Source organism: Zingiber officinale, chromosome 7B (genome assembly GCF_018446385.1).
Source record: "Zingiber officinale cultivar Zhangliang chromosome 7B, Zo_v1.1, whole genome shotgun sequence".
Taxonomy (NCBI): domain Eukaryota; kingdom Viridiplantae; phylum Streptophyta; class Magnoliopsida; order Zingiberales; family Zingiberaceae; genus Zingiber; species Zingiber officinale.
In genome coordinates this window covers 101680326-101703017 of record NC_055999.1, presented here as the reverse complement: position 1 = coordinate 101703017, position 22692 = coordinate 101680326, and the positions used below count along the sequence as shown (strand labels likewise).

The 22692-nt window shown below is 36.8% G+C and overlaps 2 protein-coding genes across 4 annotated transcripts in view; one reads left to right on the top strand and one right to left on the bottom strand.

Moving 5' to 3' along the window:
• LOC122006565 overlaps nucleotides 1-14460 on the top strand; it is a 28266-nt gene extending 13806 nt beyond the window's left edge. The window contains exons 10-21 of one of the 2 annotated variants that reach the window (XM_042562118.1): nucleotides 7583-7693; nucleotides 7773-7966; nucleotides 9520-9767; nucleotides 9864-9982; nucleotides 10090-10132; nucleotides 10219-10310; nucleotides 11191-11239; nucleotides 11914-11984; nucleotides 12083-12202; nucleotides 12468-12553; nucleotides 13130-13175; nucleotides 14233-14460. In XM_042562118.1, the coding sequence (XP_042418052.1) occupies nucleotides 7583-7693; nucleotides 7773-7966; nucleotides 9520-9767; nucleotides 9864-9982; nucleotides 10090-10132; nucleotides 10219-10310; nucleotides 11191-11239; nucleotides 11914-11984; nucleotides 12083-12202; nucleotides 12468-12553; nucleotides 13130-13175; nucleotides 14233-14280 (1227 nt within the window). In that variant the 3' untranslated portion in view covers nucleotides 14281-14460. Of the gene's footprint in view, nucleotides 1-7582; nucleotides 7694-7772; nucleotides 7967-9519; nucleotides 9768-9863; nucleotides 9983-10089; nucleotides 10133-10218; nucleotides 10311-11190; nucleotides 11240-11321; nucleotides 11369-11913; nucleotides 11985-12082; nucleotides 12203-12467; nucleotides 12554-13129; nucleotides 13176-14232 lie in introns of those variants that run through there. The other variant, XM_042562119.1, reaches the window with a different exon arrangement.
• A 573-nt stretch (nucleotides 14461-15033) lies between these two features.
• On the bottom strand, nucleotides 15034-21538 carry LOC122006564 (putative phospholipid-transporting ATPase 9). Of its 2 annotated transcripts, none has more exons than XM_042562116.1 (12): nucleotides 20212-21538; nucleotides 18470-19815; nucleotides 18261-18371; nucleotides 17675-17951; nucleotides 17501-17589; nucleotides 17301-17409; nucleotides 16858-17061; nucleotides 16657-16782; nucleotides 16331-16429; nucleotides 16063-16254; nucleotides 15392-15985; nucleotides 15034-15316 (listed from the first exon to the last, which is right to left on the bottom strand). In XM_042562116.1, exons 1-12 carry the CDS (start codon nucleotides 20608-20610, stop codon nucleotides 15236-15238), a joined length of 3627 nt encoding a protein of 1208 aa, XP_042418050.1. In that variant the 5' UTR covers nucleotides 20611-21538; the 3' UTR covers nucleotides 15034-15235. The 2 variants fall into 2 exon arrangements, with proteins under 2 accessions (XP_042418050.1, XP_042418051.1); XM_042562117.1 differs by having other exon boundaries at nucleotides 21209-21537.
• Nucleotides 21539-22692: the final 1154 nt, after the last annotated feature.

Sequence of the window (22692 nt, the reverse complement as noted above, 5' to 3'; positions counted from 1 at the left end):
ATATTTTTTTTCTTTACATTTTTCTTTTTATCACATTTTTCTCTTATTTGAAGGTATTTTGGATAAAAAAATTTCGTTAACTCCGGAATCAAGAAAAACCTCAGTTTTCCGATTCCGGGTTGCATGACCCTTTTGCTGATGTGTCGGGCATTGAACATTACTCGGGAATCATCGATTACCTAAACCAACAAGGTTTTCATTGATAACCTTAGATGGATAACCAAGGTTATCAAGGATAACCCTGAGCCAAACGCACCCCAAGAGACATGTTTAAGATGGTACGAACATGCACTTAGACGACCAATAAATGCATCAGTTACTCGATGTGAAACTATAACAAACACACATATCAAACGAGAAAGAGGAAGCCCAAAAAGACTTGGTTAGCAATAATAAAACAAGATAAAATTTATTTAAGTATAGATGATATAGAAGGAGATATAGTTCAATGACATAAAAGGATCTATACAGCCGACCCCTCCTAGTGAGATAAGGCTTGGTTGTTGTTGTAAACTTTTGCAAAATATGTTTGTCCAATGACAAAACCAGGGAGTGAAATATCGTGTCGTGTCGCTTGGCACGCACGGTATTTACTGTTGCAGACCGAAATCGGCACCCATCGCGCGAAGAATTCATCGTCACGTGCGTGCCTCCATGATGGCATGCATGACAGAAGGAATCAGATTCGATTCCTCCTGTCGCCACGATCGTTTGTATAAAGGAGAGAAGGGGAGGCAAGCACCGATGGATCAGCGGCAAGTGACTACGAATCAGATTTAATTCCTTCTGTACAGAAGGAATCGGATTCCTTCCGTCGCAGATCAATTGATCACGTGACAGAAGGAATCTATTGCGTGATCGATTTATCGCAATTGAAGGAATCCATTTGATTCCTCCTGTCGCCGCGATCGTTTGTATAAAGGAGAGAAAGGGAGGCAGGCACCGATGGATCAGCGACGAGCGATTGCGAAGCAAGCAGCGACGAGCGACTACGAGGCAAGGCGAACAGCGCGAGCAACGAGGTGGTGATGAGTAGCTCTAGACTGGTATTATTTTCCTTGTTCGCAAACGGCCGGGATGCCTCCAACTATACCTCGAACACGAGCACACGAACAACTCGCAGGTGGCGCCGAAGGCATCGCGGGAGGCTTCCGGAGCCATCAAAAGCTCCTGCGTCGCCAAAAGCTCCGGCGTCGCAAGGCGGGGCACCTCCCGCGGCGGCTAGAAGCGTCGCGAGGTAACTCTCTCGGCGTTGGAAGCCTCCCAACGCCTTCCGGGCCCGCCAAAAGCTTTCCCGACGCCTTCCGGCCCCATCCCTGACGTCGTTGGAAGCCTTCGCGACGTGGCCTGTCGGAAGCCCTAAAATTGAGCAATTTTTTTTCTCGATAGCGTAATTTAGTTAATTTATATTAAAAAAATTATAATATTTCAGATTTATATTTTCATATTTTTATTATTTTAAATTCCATTTAAAAATTTTAAAAAATTCTAATTTTTTAATAAATTATATTTATATTTTTATATTATTCTGATTTTTTTTACTATTTAAAATATATATTATTTAAATTAATTAAATAAATAAATATTTAATTTATATAATTATTATATATAAAATTCCAATGGTAAATACATTTTTATCGTTATAAAATGATGATCATTACTTGGAAATATGTATTATTGTATTATTCTTAATATTTTATAATGTATAGGTAATGACATCAAAACAACAATCTCATGATACAGCTTGAAGACACGCACGTCGATTAGAAAATCAGTTCCATTGGTAATGTTTGCATTGCGATATAATTGGACGCGATGGTGGAGTCACACTCCTAAACAACATCTTGCCAGATGTTTCTAATTGTCTAAAAGTTTCTCAAGAAGTTCATCGTGCAATGAAAGAGGAATTTGATGACAAAAAAGTATTAAAGTATAAACAACAACAACATCGTGAACTTATTGATAGACGAAGCTCTAAAGAACCAATCTATGATGAATTTGAAAGTTGTGATGAAGTTCCAAATGACGAAGACTTTTTAGCAGCTCTCAGTGCCTCTCGAACTCAATATGACTATGAGCAAAATATGTGACATAAAAGTGGCTAGCTGGTCCTGTAGCAACATTAGGAAGAAGTGTAAGTGTTCATATTCTTTCAATGCAAGGTGGTATTGGTCGTTTTTTTCCTTCTATGAGATGAAGACATGCAGTTGATATTGCTAATATTGATCCACTGGCATTCCCAGACCAAGCTAACAAGCAAATTACGATTAATGATGCATATTCAAAAGAGAAAAAGGAATCAATTGGTAAAAGTATTGCTAAATTTTTTCATTTCAATCATATTCCCCCTAATGCAGCAAACAACACATACTACCGTATCATGGTATCCAACATCCAAAAATCTAGTCCTGGTATTCAACCTCCAACTACATATGAAATTGTTGGTCCATATTTAGATGAACAAGTGGAGGAGATAAAGACTTGGACCCTATCATGCAAGAAGCAATAGAGCTTATATGAGATTATGTTGATATGTGATGGCTGGGCAGGACCTACACGGATGAGCATTATCAACTTTTTACTATACTGCAATAGAAAGGTGATATTTCATAAATCTATTGATGCAACTAGAGACTATCATGTTGCACCCTACATATATCATTTAATGGATAGTGTATTCAAGAGATAGGTGCAGAACATATAGTGCAGGTGATTACAGATAATGGTACCAACTTTAAGAGGGTTGGAGAGTTATTGGAGCAATAGTATCAAATATTATTTTGGACACTATGCACAATACACTATATCAATTTGATGATGGCAAATATCAGTAAATTCGATATAGTGAAGAAGGTAGTGAAAAAAGGTCAATCTTTAACAAAATTCCTCTATAATCATCATTGGGTTCATAGATTAATAAGGAAATTTATTGATGGGGAGATTCTACGACCAAGAGCGACTAGATTTACCACTCACTTTCTCCTGTTAAATCGTTGAATCAGAAAAAAGTCGGATTGAAGATCATGTTCTTTTCTAACGATTGGGAAGCCTCTCGATATTCTAATATGGCCAAAGAGGTGCAAAAAATTATTATATCTGTCAAATTCTATATCGCAAATATTTTTATAGCAATAGAACTATTGTACGTTGTTCTACATAAAATTGATATGGACAAGAAGCTACAAATGGACAACGTTTATCATTTAATTCATGAAGCAAAAGAGGAAATTATGAGGCATCTACAATCACCAACCAATTATCAACATTATATAATCACTATAAGATGGGACGATCAAATGGGAAAATATATTCATTTGGTCAGTACGTATTTTTTAATGATAAATAATTTTTAATATTGTTATTAATAATTATATATGTTTAATTATTATAAGTTATTATCTCAATTCGGCATATCAATACCATTATAATCTTGGCACAAATAATGATTTATTAGTAACTCTCTGACATGTAATATCAAGACTACGTACAAATAGAGAATCAATTGCTGAGACTATTAATAAAAGTTGATTATTTCTAGAGGCATATGATTCTTTTAGCAATCTTATTGCAGTGTCATGCAGATATAAAATCGATGCAGGTAAATATAGTAAAAATTATTACTAATTATTGTCAACAAATATAAATACTATTTTAATTTTCTTCTTATTTATCTTACAGCTAAGTGGTGGTTACAATATGGAGGATCATCTCCAAATTTGAAAAAGATTGCAGTACGAATTCTCTCACAGACAACGTCTTCAAGGGGTTGTGAAAGAAATTGATCAACTTTCTCCCTCATTCATATAAAAACACAAAATCGTCTTTCTTATCGTCGCTTGGAGAAGATGGTCTACTCTCATTATAATATGCGTCTTCAATTAAGAGCAATAACAGAAGAGCATGAAGAACAAGAGTTGATGTAGACCCATTTGATATTAGATTTGTCTAAATTAAGAATGATCCAATGATGAATTGGTAGAGCGCCGTGGAGACTGAGAATCCATTACTTGATGAAACGGGAGACCCTCCACGACTATCTCAATTTCTTACTCAACAGATTGAAAAAATGCAAGCTAGAGGAGATATCTATAAGGAAGAAGATGATGAAGTTTTTGATCAAGAATTTTAATTTTCTAGATCTCGGTCTAAACGTTCTCAAACATCCCAACCCCAAACCCAACTAAAGTCCATAAATAAAGGCAAAGGTAAAGCTCCTGCAATTTTTACTAAAAAGAAAGAAAAAGGTAAATCTCCTGTTTTTACAGGAAGGGGTCAATTGAGAATTGGAGAAAATCCACCCGATGCAATTGATGAGCAAGAACATGATGACAGTGACGAAACATCATCACCTTCTGACACCGTAGTCCGATGAGAAATTCAAAATGAAGATAGTGATTTTGATAGTAATGCAAGTACTTATGGAAGTGATGACAGTGGTGATGCATATAGTGGTCCCTACTCTAGCACCGGAGCCATGGACATGTGAGATAGATTGCACACATGCAACTCAAGATTTTGATCATAGAGCTAGAAGTAGTGCTATTTAATATCAACGTCGATATAAGGGTGACAAACAAAAGAAAACTTATAATTATCAAGATATGCGGGAGAGTTTAGATGAGATTGATTTTGATCGAAGTTCATCATACTCGCAACCTTCTTATTATAACTCTAATGCATCATATGGTGATCCATCATACCAGAGCTCAAGGACGTATTCTTATCCAGTTATCCTTATCCTGTGCCTGTACCAGTTCCAATTTCAATAATGCCAGTTCAAATTCAACATCCAGTGATGAATCGAGACATGTTGATAAATCAATATCAATATTGCATGTCATGGGATGATTATTTAATTTGGGCGTTGGAGAACTATGAAGTTGACCTAATCAGAATGTTGCAAAAACCAATGCTTTATCTGATTCACACCACTCTTTTTGGTATTAGTAAGGTAACATATTATGATGTATCAATTTTAATTCAAGTTTTTTATAGATCATTTTTTTAAAAAAATTATATTTAATTATTTTTTTAACAATATTAAGTTGTTCAATAATTGAGAATTTGTATAAAATCAATAAACTTATTTTTAGATTATACACTAAATATATTTATTTAATAATTACTATATAAATAAAAAATTACTGAAACGGTATTAGCACGCACGATACGATATCGAAACAGTATCGTTCCGGTCTGGGACCGAAACCTCGGCACAAGTCGAGATTTTAAACTTTGAACAAAACTACTTGCATAACAAAGTTAGCACAGATGCATAAATTGTGAATTAGATCCTGTCTAATCAAGACTATGATCTTGTCTTGGTCTTAACTTAGATTTCTAGGTTAGATCTAAGTTGGACTAGCGCCTACAGTCCCACTAGGACTCGTCTTTACTGGATCTTTCTCCTCTAATTGCTTACATAACTTATCATTTGTAGCATTACTTGACGTCTGATCTCTTGACTCACCGACACTTCAGCCTGTTGTCTAGTCCTACCAATTTGTAGAATTACTTGACGTCTGATCTCTTAACTCACTGGCACTTCAACTAGTTGTCTAGTCCTACTGGACTTCCTGCTAGACATCTGGTCCTCTTTAACCTATCTAGGTTTCCTGCCAGTTATGTGGTCCTGGTGTCCTCTAGATCCGTCAAATCCTTCAATCTGCACTCTTGGTAAACATATTAGATTAACTTTGAACCTTTGACAACATCAAAATATATGTTCGATTCTAGTGCTCCCTACACCAACACTTATACCTGTGGATGATGGCTAAATGTTTTAGTGATAGCATTCCAGGAATTGGAGAAAGAAAAGGTAAAGCCAGCAAAGTCAAGTTAAACTAACAGAGAATTTAGAGGGAAATATGGTTCTGATGAGGAGAATGTGGAGTTGAATTAACCAAGGAAAAGGAACAAATATGTGCTAACGCTTGATGTGGAGGAGCCAAGTAGTGGATCAGAACCAAGAAGGGAGTGTCTAAGATTGGGTGTAATAAGGTACCCTTCATCTTCAATTTGCAGAAGTCAATACATAGGAATTTTCAGATGCTGCACATACGGACACATACATATAGATTCTTTGGAGCATGTTCATCCCCTTATCTACTTATGTCCCTGTATGGTATGTCTAATGTTTTGATGTCCCGGTTTTCTCGATGATGTTGAGAGGATAGCTTGTCGATTGTTCTTCAAGTTACTTCTAGGGGAATTGATGGGTGACTTTTTGTTGTGAGTAGATTAGAAGGAAAAAATCTAAATGCCCCATAGATCTTGGTTCTTTTAGAAATAAAAACAAGAATCCGCCTTTATCTCAACCACGTCTAATCATGTCTACATTTCACAAGACTGATAAGTCTAAGTAGGTAGACACCAAAGGGATAATGGGCATGATACTGATGAACCTGTACATTTGAATATTCAAATTGGAGAGTTGATTAGGAAAGGACATCTAAAAAAGTTTGTTAGGCCTGAGAAGATTGAAAAGCCAAAGGAGGCAAGATTAAATAGGGTATTGGTGCAGAAGCACATCAATGTTATAATTGGGGGACCGACCTTGTGGAAAGAGTAATAATAAGTCTAAATCTTATGCAAATTGTGGAGGAAACATTCATACTTTGCTCTTCACTTAGAGCCAGAGTACAAGTTGAGTTTGGAAGCTTACTAAGTGGATGTAGGGGGAATTAGCCAGAACCATCTAGGTGTGATAGTGATCTTGCTAATTGTTTAGTCTGAAGGGTGATTTGGTTAAGACACCTACTAATTTGCTAAAATAGCATATTTCACTTTTAAATGGAGCTTTTGACCTTGTTTACTTATGAGGAAAGAAAATAAACAAAGAAAAATGTTTTCAATAGTTTTGTTTTCCTTGGAGAGAATTATAGTAGAATTTTCCTTCTGACTATTTCCTCAGAGGGAATGAAAGAGGGACAGAGTTAAATTTTAAATTTTTTTGGAAGGATTCCTTCTAAGCATTTCTTTGGAAGGAAGCAAAGAGGAAGATGAGAGAAACTTAAAGTTTATAGGTTTATTATTTAAAAAGTAAGCATAAATAAAAAATAATTTTAAAAATTTTAAAATCAGATTTGAGCTTCGTTGCATGCAAAAGTTAGATTTCTATCCGAATCAAATGGTACTAATACAGTGAAATCTTAGGAAAGACTTCCCACTTTTTCTTTTCCCTCTTTTTCTGCCAAAGGAAATGGAAGAAAATTACCATTCGGAAAATCTTTTCAGTCACCTTATTTGCCTCTGCTTCGGTCTAATTCTAGAAATGAAGCTTTAAGGATTCCTGCTCTTATGAATGCTTTAATTCATCTATATTGAAGGGAATAAATTTGGAAGAAATTTACGGTTCTTTTCTTCTCTCCCTCATTTTCTGCCAAAGAAAATGGGAGAAAATTACCATTTGGAAAATCGTCCAATGACCTTATTTGCATCCGCTTTGGTCTAATTCTAGATATGAAGATTTAAGGATTTCTGTTCTTATGAATGTTTAAGTTCATCTAAACTGAAGGAATAAATTTGGAAGAAATTTGCTTCCCAAAGCTGAATGAGCCTCACATAAGATGTAACTACACAGGAAAAGCTGAAAGAGTCTCAGTATCAGATAACTCCACTATATGCAGAGATATCAGATGCAAACTTTCCTGCACAGTCACCTTTCCACAAAGTCGCACAAGTGGCGGTTTCTGTATGTCATGAATGCTTTCTTATTTTTGTTAGTTGCATTGAATTCATATATTCTAAATTTTAATGTATCATTTTGTAAGAACAAGAATAGCCTGGAAATTGTGCCTCAACCAGCATATTCACATGCAAGGTCTCCAATTTCTTCTCCTAATTTCCAAACAAATCATGATTGGGAGACAGTTGGGATCCAAAACCAGCAAGTTGGTCCAAGTAGTATTCCTGCAAAGGCTCTGGACCAGGACATTCCTGAAACAAGCGGTCCTTCCATGAGGAGGTCAGGTTTGATAATTATTTCTTCCTTTAGATGGTTTAATCAAAGTTCAAACAATTTGATTTGTGTAATTTTTGGTTGATTTAAATGATGCATTAATGTATTGTATAAGGTTCCTTCTCGACTGGGCCTTGAATTATCTTGGTTCCTGGAGTAATTTGTTATGCCTAGCAAAGTTCTATGAAATTAATGCAACAGCGCATGGCTGAACTTCAGCCACAGATATACGTTTTCTTCCCTTTGTTTACTTGAAAGTATCACAGGCTTAGAATTGCTACACTTTAAGCAACTACAATAAAGAATGATTTTGAAATTGGTACATGATGGTATCTCCAGATATTTAGATGTTATTATAGCATCTTCATTTATATTGACCACCTTTTTCTCGTGCAAATGATTTGGAATATCATCGAAACATATTGTTCTGCTTGCAAATCGACACGTGAACAGGTCGAGACTAGCTGGATGAGGGTTCTCTACTAAGACATGCAAGTGTTTGGTGACCATCTTCTACGAGTGAGAGGATTCGAAACAAGTCCTCAGGGATCACTTGGAGCAGCTCCTTATAATTGGTGAATATCTTTTGTGAGCCAAGGGTTATGCAATGACTCGATACAACTCCACAAGGACTGCATTGACTCACAAATATCTCCTCAAGGACAACACCTTGTAGTGGAGTTCCACAAGGGATTTCTTTAGCTCGCAAATAACTCTGAGGAATGTACATTCTCTGAAAGTGATTTCTTCAACCTGCAAACAACTTTGGAAGGGCCAAAGTTTCAAACATCTTATGTCAACTGAGTAATAAACCGTGGAATAACATCTTCCCTCTCTGTCTCCAATTAGCCACCAGCCCCATGTGTCGGTACTCCGCCATATGTTGGCACTCTGGCACAATACTGAAATCATCTCGTTCTTATTGGCCATTGAAACTCTAGCTTGAAACGAGATTTATACCTTGCTTTCTTACATCATTATTTGTTGCCAATAAATTTTTTTCCACCTTTTTGGTTATTTTTCATTACGAGACAAACAGAGTTCATTTTTGGGTTGGGGTGTTGATCTGTTTGCTAGTTGTTGCTCATTCTCATTGCTCATTTATAATATGCTGTATCATTTTTGATCTTCTTGTTAGAATAACATCTTCCCTCTCTGTCTCCAATTAGTCACCAGCCCCATGTGTCGGTACTCCGCCATATGTTGGCACTCTGGCACAATACTGAAATCATCTTGTTCTTATTGGCCATTGAAACTCTAGCTTGAAACGAGATTTATACCTTGCTTTCTTACATCATTATTTGCTGCCAATAACTTTTTTCCACCTTTTTGGTTATTTTTCATTTTGAGACGAACAGAGTTCATTTTTGGGTTGGGGTGTCGATCTGTTTGCTAGTTGTTGCTCATTCTCATTGCTCATTTTATAATATGCTACAATGGATATCTCTTTTATATGACATCTTTGTGCTAATCGGGGCTGTGCTTGCGGTATTAAATACATGAATTATTCCTGATTTGGGCCTTAAAATTTATCCTGGCGTTTATTTGACTATTTTCAGGGATGTTTCATCCCAAACAAATCAAGGGGAAACTTTTTCTGTTGAATCTAAAAACCAGACATCTTTCAAAGACCCTGTTAGAAGTTCCCAAACTGATGACCCAGAACCAACTGCTCACCATGGAAAAGAACCTTCTGTTCATTGGGCTCCTGGAAACTCACCTTACATGAGTACAGGACAGGATGAACCAAATGCTTATTCTTACCTTCCTACTGTCCTCGAGGAGCCTAATTCTTCATTCTCTGAAGGTGCAGGAAAATTTTTTTGCATCTCAGGAATTAAGGATTTATTCCAGCATCTACATTGGTACAATTGAAACTTCTAATAATTTTTGTGGTATGCAGCTGATGATGATCCACTGCCAGCCATAGATGGTCTTCGAATTTCTGGTGATGCTTATCCTGGATGTGAACTTCATGCAAGTGGGTACTCGATCAACGGAACAACAAGTTGTAATTTTGAGGTATGCGTATTAAATTTTGTCACATCCCATATAAGACTGTAGAATTTTGCCTTTGAATTATTGACTACTGAATTCAGTCCTATGACATTAGTTCTTTTATTTTGCAGTGGGTACGATATTTAGAAGATGGCTCTGTTAAGTACATTGAAGGTATTCCTTAACTTGGCCTGGATGTCTTCTCATCTTTTTTCCAGGAATTTCTTGCTCATTACATTTCTCTATATCTCTCATGGTAGGAGCAAAACAACCTGACTATCTAGTTACTGCCGATGATGTGGACTCATACCTTGCTATTGAAGTCCAACCTCTGGATGACAGGAAGCGGAAGGTTTTTTCTTTTCTGTTGATGTGTGTGTGCATTTCATATTTAGTATTCATTCATGGTATAACCTCGAACCCACTAAGAATTAAACGTCATGCCATCATATGATAGCCTGCTTGAGTTGAAGGCAGATCATACTCCTCTCGACTTGGTTTCTCTAGTATCATGTCAGCATATGATAGCCTACTTGACTTTGTTTCTCCTATCTGCTGCCTTGATTAATCTGTGCTCTTTTAGCTAAGGGTTAGGAAAAGATAGAGACAAGGTTTTGGTTCACATCATTCATTTTGAGAGTTGCTTAGTCTGGTACGTGGAAATTAATTGCATGGTAGAACGTACTTAGAATTCTTTGTATCGGTTGGTTAGAAGAAAATGTAATTTTAGTCAACATTTTTTCACTTTGAGAGTTGTCTGGTACATGGAATGATTCAATACGTGGTACAATGTTTGAATTATATTCTCTTTTGAATCACTGGTTTGAACAAAACGTGATTCTTTGGAATTTGAAGTTGATCCTTGTATGAATGTGTGTACATACAATTTGCATACATTTGTCCAAATCATGATGCATGGTTGAATAATATGGGTGAGGTCATAAAATTTCCCGGTATTATACAACTTAGCATATTATATAAATATCCAAATGGTAAAAGCTCTGACTTTTCTCATTACTTTCAATGTTTCATGTTAAAAGTGTAATGTGGCTACTTACCGACGTTTGCAAGAAAAGGGGAATGATTCTTCTGATCTCTTTCATCAGAGTGAAATGTCTAAATGAACACTGGTTGAAACATTCCTGCATTATCCGAATACTTATTCTATATTAGTACTTTTATAATCCTGGTGATTTATTTAATCTAACACAGACTCTTTTTTCTTACTCTAGGGTGAACTTGTAAAGGTTTTTGCCAATGATCAAAGGAAGATAACTTGTGGTGAGTAACAAATTTTTATTATGTTGGATTTTCTTTTCCTTTATATCATATTAGCTATTGCTTCCTCCTGAATGTTTGCCAGCTTATTTTGCCGAAGTTTTGCCAATGGGGATGTATGACCTACAAAAGGTTTATGTTCTGAAGCAAACAACTTTTCTGTTTTGAGATGTGTTGTTTGAGATTGAATAAGGAGATTGACAATCTGTCAGGAGTCTCAGGAGTTAAGTCGGCAGTATATTTATTCTGTAGAAGAAGACAAGTAATACTGGTTTAAGCATCTGCAGTTTGTTACAGTTACAGGGTAGCATAAACTTTTTCATGTATAAGATTTGGTTAAATTTGTTTTTACCTATTTCATTGGACCTTCCTCTAGGATTGCTTACTTTGTGGGAAGATAGGAGGGTGAGGGGTGGAGGGAAATGACACAATATGCACATGTGATTCCATATGTAATTTTGTGAGCCTCTCTCTCTCCTGCCTTCCCTTCCCTTTTCTACCTTGGTAAACTCAGCCTAATATCATTTGCATACTATTTCCAGATAGAATTAACTATATTACAGTGAAGATTTGCTAGTTCCTTATTGCCTCAGTTTTAATTATCAGTCAAATGATTTACTTTTGATCTTTATGACAATTATATAAATTTAGTTTTCTTTCTCCTTGATTGTTTACAGATCCTGAAATGCAAGAGAAAATTAAGAGAACTTTGACTAATGGGCATGCAACTTATGATGTATCATTATCGGTACTTTACTGCTTTCCATAATTTTTGCATCTCTGTGATTTCATGTACTATTAACGTTCAAGAGCCCTTTACCTGTTTCACATGTTAACTAATGCCAGACTAGATATCTTGATATATGGGAAACTGCAATTTTGGCAATAAAAAGAGAAGGCTATAGCATAAAATGTATTGGATCACGTGGTGGTGTTGTTACAGAGAAGTTTCAGCAAAATACCACAGTATGATTTTTTATTCAATTATGCATTTGGCTCTAAGTGTACTCTTCCCTCTCCACCAATTTCTTATCCTTCCTCTCTACACGTTATTTGTAATCTTATGCTCTTATTTTTTATTTAATCCCAGAATATGTTCAGTTGTAGATGTTTTTATCTATTTTTTGGCCTTTTTTATTTAATTCTACTGCATGGTCTTGTTGGTTAGGTTAGTATCTTTGAACTGTGTTGAAGTAAACTTCTATCATTGATTATGTTGTGCTTGCTGCAGATCTCCATTCCGTATGGACATCCCACAGAGTTTCTAATTCAGGATGCTAGCGGGGATTATCTACTAAAAACAGAAGAGAGTAGTGTGTAAGTTAAAAATATATCTGTATACACCACTTCTAGGTTGTTTATATTATATATAATTGTGAAAATTAGGATTCTCATTGCACAAGTAGTTCCCTTTACTTGGGTTTATTACTTATTATTACTACTTTGCAGTTGACACCCTAGATTATGAATTATCCACAATTAGTTCCTTAACACTCTTGCACAAGTTGGTTCAAAGATATCATCAAAACTTATCTTAAGGATTTTGCTAGGACTATTGGAGCCGAAAAACATTGTGGCAATCTCATTTGATTGCACTTTCGTCCCTCAATGTCTCTGTTTTGTCATCTCGTGAAACACTAGACTATAAAGGGAGAATGATTGATGTAGGTGTTATGAGATTTCTGAGATTGTATTATGGGGAAAATAAAAATCTTATTAAGTTTATTTATTCATCATACACCCCAGAATATGAATTATTTATAATTAGGTCTGTAACAATATGAACACTTTTTTTCAGCGATATATTACTCCACATGATACTTGGCACTATGGCATGCACAATTTAGCTATCATGATATTCACTCTCTAATGTCTTACTGTTGAATTTTTCAGGTCGAGAGATACCATTGTTCTGACATTGAGATTATTCATAGTGATGGTACCTACTTGACTAAATACATTCCTAAATCTCCTTTGCACAGGTCTTTTTTGTCCATGCGATATCAATATGTCAAACCTGACCATTTGATGCACCTTGTTTTTTTAGGTTTACAATTTTTTTCTTTTGTTCTAAGATTCAATTCATTTATTTGGAAGCTAATTAAGAAAATCCGAGTAACTTTTTGGAAATTGGTTTGTTGTTCTAAGGACAACAATATCACGAGTGACTGTAATAGCATGTAGTTACACTGCTCAGCTTGGTCTTCCCTTTGTTTTTGGAAGATATTCTATCATAACCCTGTGATGCTTACTATCTTAGCATCTTTAGTGAGCTTACGCTAATCAACCTGCAAACTACCACTTAATGTGTTTCTTTATACATTTTTGCGATCACAATTTTTGAAATAGTTGTTTTATAATCTCTGTATCTAGAACCCATCATTTCCACGTTGTGCTTCCATTGAGAATCTAAATTCTTTGCTTTATAAAGCATGTAGTTGCTTTATAATCTAAATTCTTTGCAATAGTATATTCCAAAGAGTACTCCCAATAATGTTTAGGAGGCGCACAAACTGTCTCCCAATAGCGTTTGCACTTCATCCTTTTCTAGCTGTTTCAAATTATTTAGCGTTTCCAATTGAAATTATAAAATCAGTTGCAGTTGTATGAATATATTCCAAAGACATGCAAGCTTTTGTTAAATTTTGATTGTGTGATAAACAAAAGCTTATCATGTAAGTAGGATTTAAGAAAGGAACTAATCTTCTTTAATACTCATCTTGCCATTTCCGCTTGTTCGTGGGCATACACGAACTCATATATGTCCTTGCTGAGCTGGCTCGACGTCATTGTATTTTTAGTTGTCAATTGATAATGAATTGGATCTTTGTACATCTTTTTAAGTCTGGAAAGACTGGTCTGAGTTTATTTATCCACATTTTTTCTAATGTTGTATGGGACAAACCTATGCGCCTTGATTTTTCTTTGGCAAAATGGTTATCCATTCTTGCAACCTGTTCAAGGACAGCTAAATGAGGTTTCCACTTGCATTGCAGGCTGGTGAGAAAAGAAAAGGGAAGAAAAAGAGTATATTTTTCAAGTAGAGTTTACTAACAAACCAAAGGATTGATGTATATTTGTTTTTGTTTTTATTCTTTTTATCCTTTTGGTGTTGTACTCGGTGTACGCAAGTGAATTGCTAGAAGGTAATCACTCTGTGCTGCCATTGTGTAAAATTTATTTATCTATTTTATTTTAGCGAGAGGAAGCTTTCTCAACTTAAATTTGTTTGGATATACCCTAATTTATATTATGTGATGTATAATAGTACCAATTGTAACAAAAAAAAAAAATGATTATATTTACTCTAAATGTTCCTCACAGTCCGTTATTTGAAAAGAGATAAATTACCGGATTAATTTATAGTTTGACTGTCAACATGTTCCACCAAATTAGTTCATCATATTTATATCAATCAACGTATTGCCTAGGACTTGTATCAATCGACATAATGCCAAGGCCATGTCCGTACAGTTATAATAAACCAAAACTTGTAGAACGTATACTCATAATAAATCATAAAAACATTTAAGTACTCTAGGAACATCATATTTTTTGAACAGCTAAATATCCACAGTATTTAAATCTTTTATTAATTTTTGAGTACACATAGAACCCCCTTAAGCTTAAGTTGATCAAACAAAAGTATCATTTTTTTTGTTAATGTTTTATTTAACTAGCTTACTAACCTCACCTATTCATCTTTTGTGATTGCCCGTAATCTTTCACTCGAATTGTTTAAACAAACTTGCTTTAAATAGACTAAACCTTAACCAATTAAGACCATGGCACAATTATGATCCTATACAATAGCTTGGCACACTTATCACAAGATGTAGAATAAACAAATTAATGTGACCCAAAAAGGACCATAAATCAAAATTTACAAGTTTATATGAATTTACTTCTCTATGAATCCAAAGGAGCTAATTATACAACAGTAACAAAGCTTCTATGTTGAACAACTCCCTTGACAGTGTCCGCCCTCGCAAGTTGTTCTCACTTGGCATGCTCGTTTTGTCCGCGAGCAAGTGCTGCCGATCGGCTTGGAAGTAAAGTTTGTGCAGAAGCAACAGATAGCTGTACAATTAGTATCAACTCAGTAGATTATGGTGTTGGAACTGCATGGTGGACTTTCCTTGTAAACTGACTAACCTTCACATCAAGTCGAGCAGAGACCCCGACAGTTGTTGGTCTCACTGATCTCTGTCGGATCATGTGACAGTAGTCAGGATCTTCTGCCTTTCCCTCATACCTTATCCACTGAATCATGTTATGGTACATTGGGAAGAATCGCATCTGGATTGCTGAATAAGTAAAGTACGGGATGACGGCCGCGGTGACGACAAAAAGTGTGGCAATCCAGTAGGAGGGGGCTGGTGCCAATCCCTCAATGAACACCAAGTATGCGGTGGTCGATATGGAGGGAGGTATGGCTCCATAAACAACTAGAAAGAGGTACCATACGGCAATGCTTCCCCAGATGAAGATGTGTTGTATCAAGGTGAAGTAGGTGATGTACAAAGCCATTTGGCAGTTGACAACCCAAACTACACACGTGTACATGACGGCGCCAAGTATCTCAAGGCCGACTACCTGACCACCTCGACGGAAGGCCTGATGCTGCATAGCACTTATACAGAAGAAGAAGATGATGTTGGCATTGCAAAGGCCAAGGAACATCCAGCCAAGGATCCGAGACCAGCTGAAGAGAACATTTTGTACACCTTCTTGGTAAAGCATGGGGAACTGTATCGAAACATAGTAGAATTGGATATTGTCAAAAGGGTAGTTGAGAATCTACTGTTGTCCAGTTATGGACTTACCTTTAAACAAAATCTAGCTGAAACGTCTTGGTCAAAGACCCCGAGAGCAATCACTGGAAGAGAGGTGAAGATGACATTATACAATGCCAAGAACCAATCGTTATAAGCGGTTTTTCCAGAAAAAGATGCGTATGCCTCATACAAGAAGAGCGTGACACCAAAAGTTATGTTCTTGTAGAAGAAGTAACATATCTGCAAATTGTTGGAACCTGTCAATTCCCAAATTGGAAAGAAGAGTGCTTCAACCTTGTAGGAGTCGAGATCAAACCATTGATGAAATCCTCCGGTAACACCAGTGCCCATGCACCAGTAGTAAACGTTCTAGAAAGCGAAACTGAGCAATAGCAACATCACTGGACATGACAGCCTGAAAGTTATGTAGACCTATTCAGAGTTGTTTTGAAGATGCAACACAAAGGTAATAAAATAGAACTCGTCGACCTCAAGAACATAGGCTAAGGTACCTTAGTGTTGCATCTTCAATACTTTAAGATGCAACACTAAGGTACTAAAATAGAACACGTCGACCTCAAGAACATAGGCTAGTGATTTGGATACTCATGCTAGAGTCTGAGTAACATAGGCCACACTGACCTGCATTCCTTCAGCACCACTGATTCCAATCCCTATATCAGCTTCCTGAAGCATGCCGACATCATTGGCACCATCACCGATTGCTAATGTCACCTTACGAGTACCGGCTTTTACAAGGCGCGTGACCTGAACAGTTTAGTTGGTTTTCCCATCACAAAAGACCATGAGGACTAATAGAGCTAAAGAATCTGCTAAACTCACAAGTGCCTTCTGCTTGGGAGAAGACCGGCAGCATATAACAGATGCACATCCCATTGCCAGCTCCAAGAACATGTTCTTGACATCATCTTCCAAAGCATATCCAAGTGACTTCCCATCGATTATCAAGGCAAATGAATCTGTGCTTGATGAACCAAGGAGTTTCTTCCCTTCATGTATCTGACGGATGACACTTTCCTTCGAAGCCTGAAACACCAATACCAGATTTGCAGATTGAACCAAATCAACAAGGTCCTTTCAAAGCAAGCTATCCATTAGTAACATCATAAAGTATTCAGAAGCATATTGAAAGATCGAATAACATGAGGTTGGTCAGCATATTAAAAGTCCCTAATTGAATTACCAAGGCCTCTTCAGTAGCTATTGAATTCCCATTGGAAATATTGTCATAGAGTAGAATAAGATAAAAAAAATATACTAAGTACCTTAAGAATGGTTTCCTTGTCCCCATCTTTCTCCAATTGAAGTATTTCTGGTGATTCCAAAGTAATTATTATCTGTATCATTCCTTGCCGTAAAAGACTACATGCGAAGCTGCAAGGTATACCAAAGTAACTATGAGGATGCATAGAGACAAACACAACTAAGTAGTCTAAGTATGAATGGAACAGAAGCATAAGCATACCCGATATTGATGGCTGTTTCCATTTTGTCACCTGTCAGTACCCATATTTTGATTCCAGCTTGGGCTAGCTTGTCGATGCATTCAGGAACCTGTGAGCCATTAGAATTACAGGAGAAAATGAATTAACATTGTGTGTGATAAAGGAACAATGATTCAAGAACCTTTGATACCTACTCCATTTTGCAGTTTGTCTTCAACAGCTGTGGCACCAAGAAGAATCAAGTTCCTTTCGATCATATCTGCAGCTTCCTCAATCTTTTCTTCTCTATCAGCACTGACTGAATTCTTAGCCACTGTGAATTTCTTGTTGAATTCCATGTATTCTTCTTCATCGAGCTCACGGTATGCAAGAACCAAGGTCCTCAAACCAGCATCAGCGTACTCATTGATTTGCTCTCTAGTACTTTGCTCGAATTCTCTCCCATCTTTAGCAAGCCTCTCAAACATCACACTGAACAAGTAAACAACCTAATTTATACAAACTATTGTAGTTACTGTGTGCATACTAACCACTAAAGTGGCTCCTAAAAATTGAAGGAAATGGAAAAAACTATAGCGTTTGGTTTCATTTTCATTTTTTGAAAAACACGCATTTTTCCTTTTCTTAGAAAATGACTTTTAAACATTCTCTATTTTCCCATAAAATAATCTCCTTTTCCAGAAAACAAATATGGAAATTACCAACCAAACAATGTTTTCCCTTTTCTCAGAAAATAAAAATGGAAAATAACCAAACTAAACACTGCTTAAATTTACAAACCTGTCAGCACCTTTACTAAATAGCAGCAGCTTCCCTTCTTCATCTCGAACTATAACTGACATACGCTTCCGTGAGCTACTAAACTCCAAGATATTCAGTAGAGTATATGACCTGTCAGAAAAGATCATACACTTAAGTTTCCACTAGTTAGACTATTCCAGAATCACATAGGACATAATGTGCAAGAGTTACCATATGATGTTTCTTACCTGTCGATAAGTTTCCATGACAATGGATCAAGCTCATGCAGAGAGATACTTGATTGTGTCCTCTGATAAAACTCAAAGCCTAGTTCCCTGGCAGCAACAACAAAAGAAGCCTCGTCTGGTGATTCAGCTTCGTATGATATCTTTCTTGTCACCTCATCAACTTCAGGTATGACAGTATGGCAGATCGCCAATAATCGAAGGAATTTATGAATGACATCAGAGCGAGGCTCATTAATCCAGTTGCCATTCATGATACGCTCATCAGAGAAATTAAAACCTTTTACAGAAGGTTTTGCAACCACATGATTTCCTTCAATTATTTGCTCTGTGTCTGGCTGATCGACCAGCAGTGCTCCTTTCCTTCTAGCCATTGCTTTCTCAACTTCAGTCACACCATGTCCATAAGCAGTTCCAGCTATTGAGCACTTAATAAACTCCATTGAGTTACAAGTTAGAGTCCCAGTCTTATCTGATAAGATTGTGTCTACTTGACCAAGCTCCTCGTTCAAGTTCGATGTACGAGCATGAGCAGGCTTGTCTGATTCTTCGTGGTACATCTGGATGTCTTGATTGATAAAAATGCTTTGCAAGATCTTGACTATCTCTATGGAAACATATAACGAAATAGGAATGAAATAACCATACAACATCATAGCTGTTAAAAAGTGCAGCACTGCTGCACTAGCTGCTCTATCTGGATCAAAGTAAATGTCAGAATCATCCGGTTCGAGGTACCATCTATTGTCTCGACGCGAATCTTTCTTAGTTGATATGCCAAAGAATACCGAACCGATAAATGAGATGAGGACTAGGAATGACAATAACAGGTAAATAATCCTGTCTAATTTTCTTTCAACTTTGCTTCTTTTGGATGGGGGGCTTGTGGCATTCTGCATGACCTTTGTGTCATGACCTGTGAAAACAACAGCACCATAAATGTAGTCGGTGTTACGCAACTTTGAATCTCTAAGAAGAAGCTGCTGAGGTGCAAGAGAATACTCTTGGTCCTCATTCTCCATGGTTCCAACAAAAGTGTAGAGGTTTGCATTTGGATCTTCACATTTAATTATTGCTTTGAAGCCACTAAAATCGGTATCTGTTTGCAAACCTGCAGTCACCTCCAATGACTGTTTTAATTTCAAGTTTGTTTCTCCATCAAGGTTCATAGTTTCAACATAACATATGGCATCTTCGTAACTGGATGAAAGCAAAATAAGGTCCGCGGGAAAGAATTCATCCTTTTCTACCTTGACAATATCACCAACTCTAAGATTCTTCCACTCTGTGTCACTGAACTTGCCTTCTCCTTGATGCACTTTGACCTTTCTATTGTTCACCTCAATGTCCTGTAGAAGAAGAAATGTTGATTAAACATCAAAAAAAACAAATCTAACTCGGATAATCCAAATAGATAGAATGGTCAAACTAAATTATAACTTCAAAGTTGCAATTAAAGAGATCTATTGTCTAGTGACCATTTCTATTATAGAAGTTTGTCCAAAGAATAACACTTCAGCTATCCAACTTTGCAATAAACTTTGTCTTTACTGGTCGAATCAGAAACATCAATAGAGCACAACAAAAAACTCATCACATATCGCTAAATGAAGACTCGTCAACTTTGATTAGCATCATGGTAGTTGTCGTAGTTGCTAAATGAAGCAAAAGAGCAGCATAACGTCCGAAACAATCGGATAAGCCAACAGTTACACAGCTTAACGCGAAAAGAGCTAGCAAGCGACCTGTTGATATCTCCGCCAGTCCTCGATGGCCTCCTTCAGCATCGTCGCCCCAATCACCACAATTAGAGGGAGAATCGCACTGACTGCAGTGTACGGAGCCAAGGGAGTGAAGGCAAGGCAACCTGCAACCAGAAAGTACATGTTCGCAACTCTTCTGAACTGCTCGAACAAGGACTTGGGCAGGAAGGTGGCCAAGGTGTACTTGGTGGTGGAGACATAGTTTGACACATAGTCCAGGTTCGTGGCCTCGAAGCAATCTGGATCATTGGCGAAGACCACGCGCGAGAAGCCGGGGCCTCCAATCTGGCCCTGGCCTTCCTCCGGCCTGGCCCTGCCGCAAGTAACGAAGCTGTACAGTTTACTGAGGCGAAGAAGCCTTCTTCTACTCCTTCCTTCCATTTTTACCTCCTCCACCAGGCCAAATCCGGAAGGAAGCTACAGAAAGGAAATTTGAAGATAGAGAGACGAGGAAAACTGAAGAGGAAAAGAGGGGGACAAAAAGTAGCCTCCTTTAATTCACTGGAACTAATTCAAACCCTGGTCCCCGGTGACAGAGTCATCACGAAAAAGCCTCCTTTGGAAAAAAACTTGCAAAGCTGCAAAACCTAAACCCCATTCCATCTCCTTCCAGTTCATGATCAGCACAGCAAGGAGATGAAAAGGTAGAAGAAAGAGAGGGAAGCAGAACGACCGATCAAACGTAAAATCCCACAAAAGTAAAATGAAATAAAAATCAGTCCTTTTAGATTCCAGAAACGCAATAATTCGCCGATAGCAGCCTTCTTCCCAATGGACGTCACGGCCGACGACGGGAAGACTTTGAAACTACAGAACGAGAGGGGAAATGGGGAATCGCTTCTCGGAGAGGGACACAGCAAGCCGAGATGGATTAACCCGCAAGGCAAAGTCACATCCCGCAGACCTTATTCCTAATAAAAACTGGAGCTTTCGGAGCCCAAATGCAGTCGCGATTTCTAGAAGGTCAACAGGGCCTTGCCTGGCGACAGCAGCCACAGCTAACCAGCGTGCGCCCAACAAGAAGCCGCCACAGCTCTTCCATTGCAAAAGCTGCGTTTTTTATTCCGCGATCCGGTTCTCGCCTCTCGAGACGCCGCCACGAGGGAATAGGGGACGCCGAGGACGACGGCAATCTCTCGGTTGCGAACACGTAAAGGCTTCTTCCCACCTGCTAAACTTCGATAGGAGAAAATAAAAAACGAATCTTTTCGATCTTCTCGTCCTCCATGGCTCCAACTCTCCCAGATTTCTTCACCGATACAGTTAACGGTCAAACAAGGATGGATTTATTGTTTATCATTAAAACGCCTACTACTTTGGCCAGTGACTTTGATCGTGTGTATGATGGTTGCTCCCGTAGATTTTAAAGTCAATTCCGTTAAGTTCTTAACAGGTATAAAAAAAATTTATTGGATGGCTGACTTTTTTTTATCCTGACTATGAACATCAGTGAATCGTCGATGAATTGATTTTATTGTTAATTTAATTATCAATTATTGAATAATAAGGAGGATAATGATGTGGCTGGGAGCATGGACGGATCTAAAAATTAGAATTGTCCTGGCCATAATTTTAGATATAAACCTTGTCTTAATTTGTATACTTTGGTCTCAAATAATTAAAGTGATAAGTGTTTGAGAAAAAAATTATAGAGCACTCAGTTTAACTTTTAATTTTTTCCCTCATTTTAATCTCGTTAGATAAATATCAATATTAACTCATATTTAATTATACTTTTTTTAAATAATGATACAAAATATATATATATATATATATAATTTAATTATTTATTCATAGATAAAAATAATTTAAAGATATAAAAAAAAAGACAAATACATTCGTTTATATATGTAAAATTATCTTAAAGATTTATCTACTATCAATCTTTTCTTGAGTTCATGAAAAAAATACTTTACCATTTTAATATAATCCTAAATAACACGAGTAATTAATTTTTAGAATTATTTAAATTAATTAAATAATGTAATCAATTTAAATCATTTAATTTTATTATTATTAAATCATTTACAATTTACACTCTTAATTACTTGACAACTTAAATTCACATTTTAATTAATTTCTAATTAGCAATGAATTAAAATTATTCTCAATCAATCAAAACTTTCCTTCCGCCTTTTGAATTACAATACTAAATTAATTAATCGATACCTTTTTCCTTTCTTTTTTTAAAAAAATCAGCAGAAATTAATGTTGGGATCTTAGATGGCTAGAGGGGGGTGAATAGTCTCTTAAAAACTTAAACACAAATTTCTACAAAGAAACTTGTTAGCACAGCGGAATTAGGAAACTAAAACAAAGAGGAAACAAGCACACTAACACACGAATTTATGAGGTTCGGGGATAACTTGCCCCTACTCCTCGGCGTGTCCGTAAGGTGGACGACCCCTGATCTTCGGTAGATCGCACCCCGGATAAATTCCGGCTAAAGATCCTCCTTCTCGG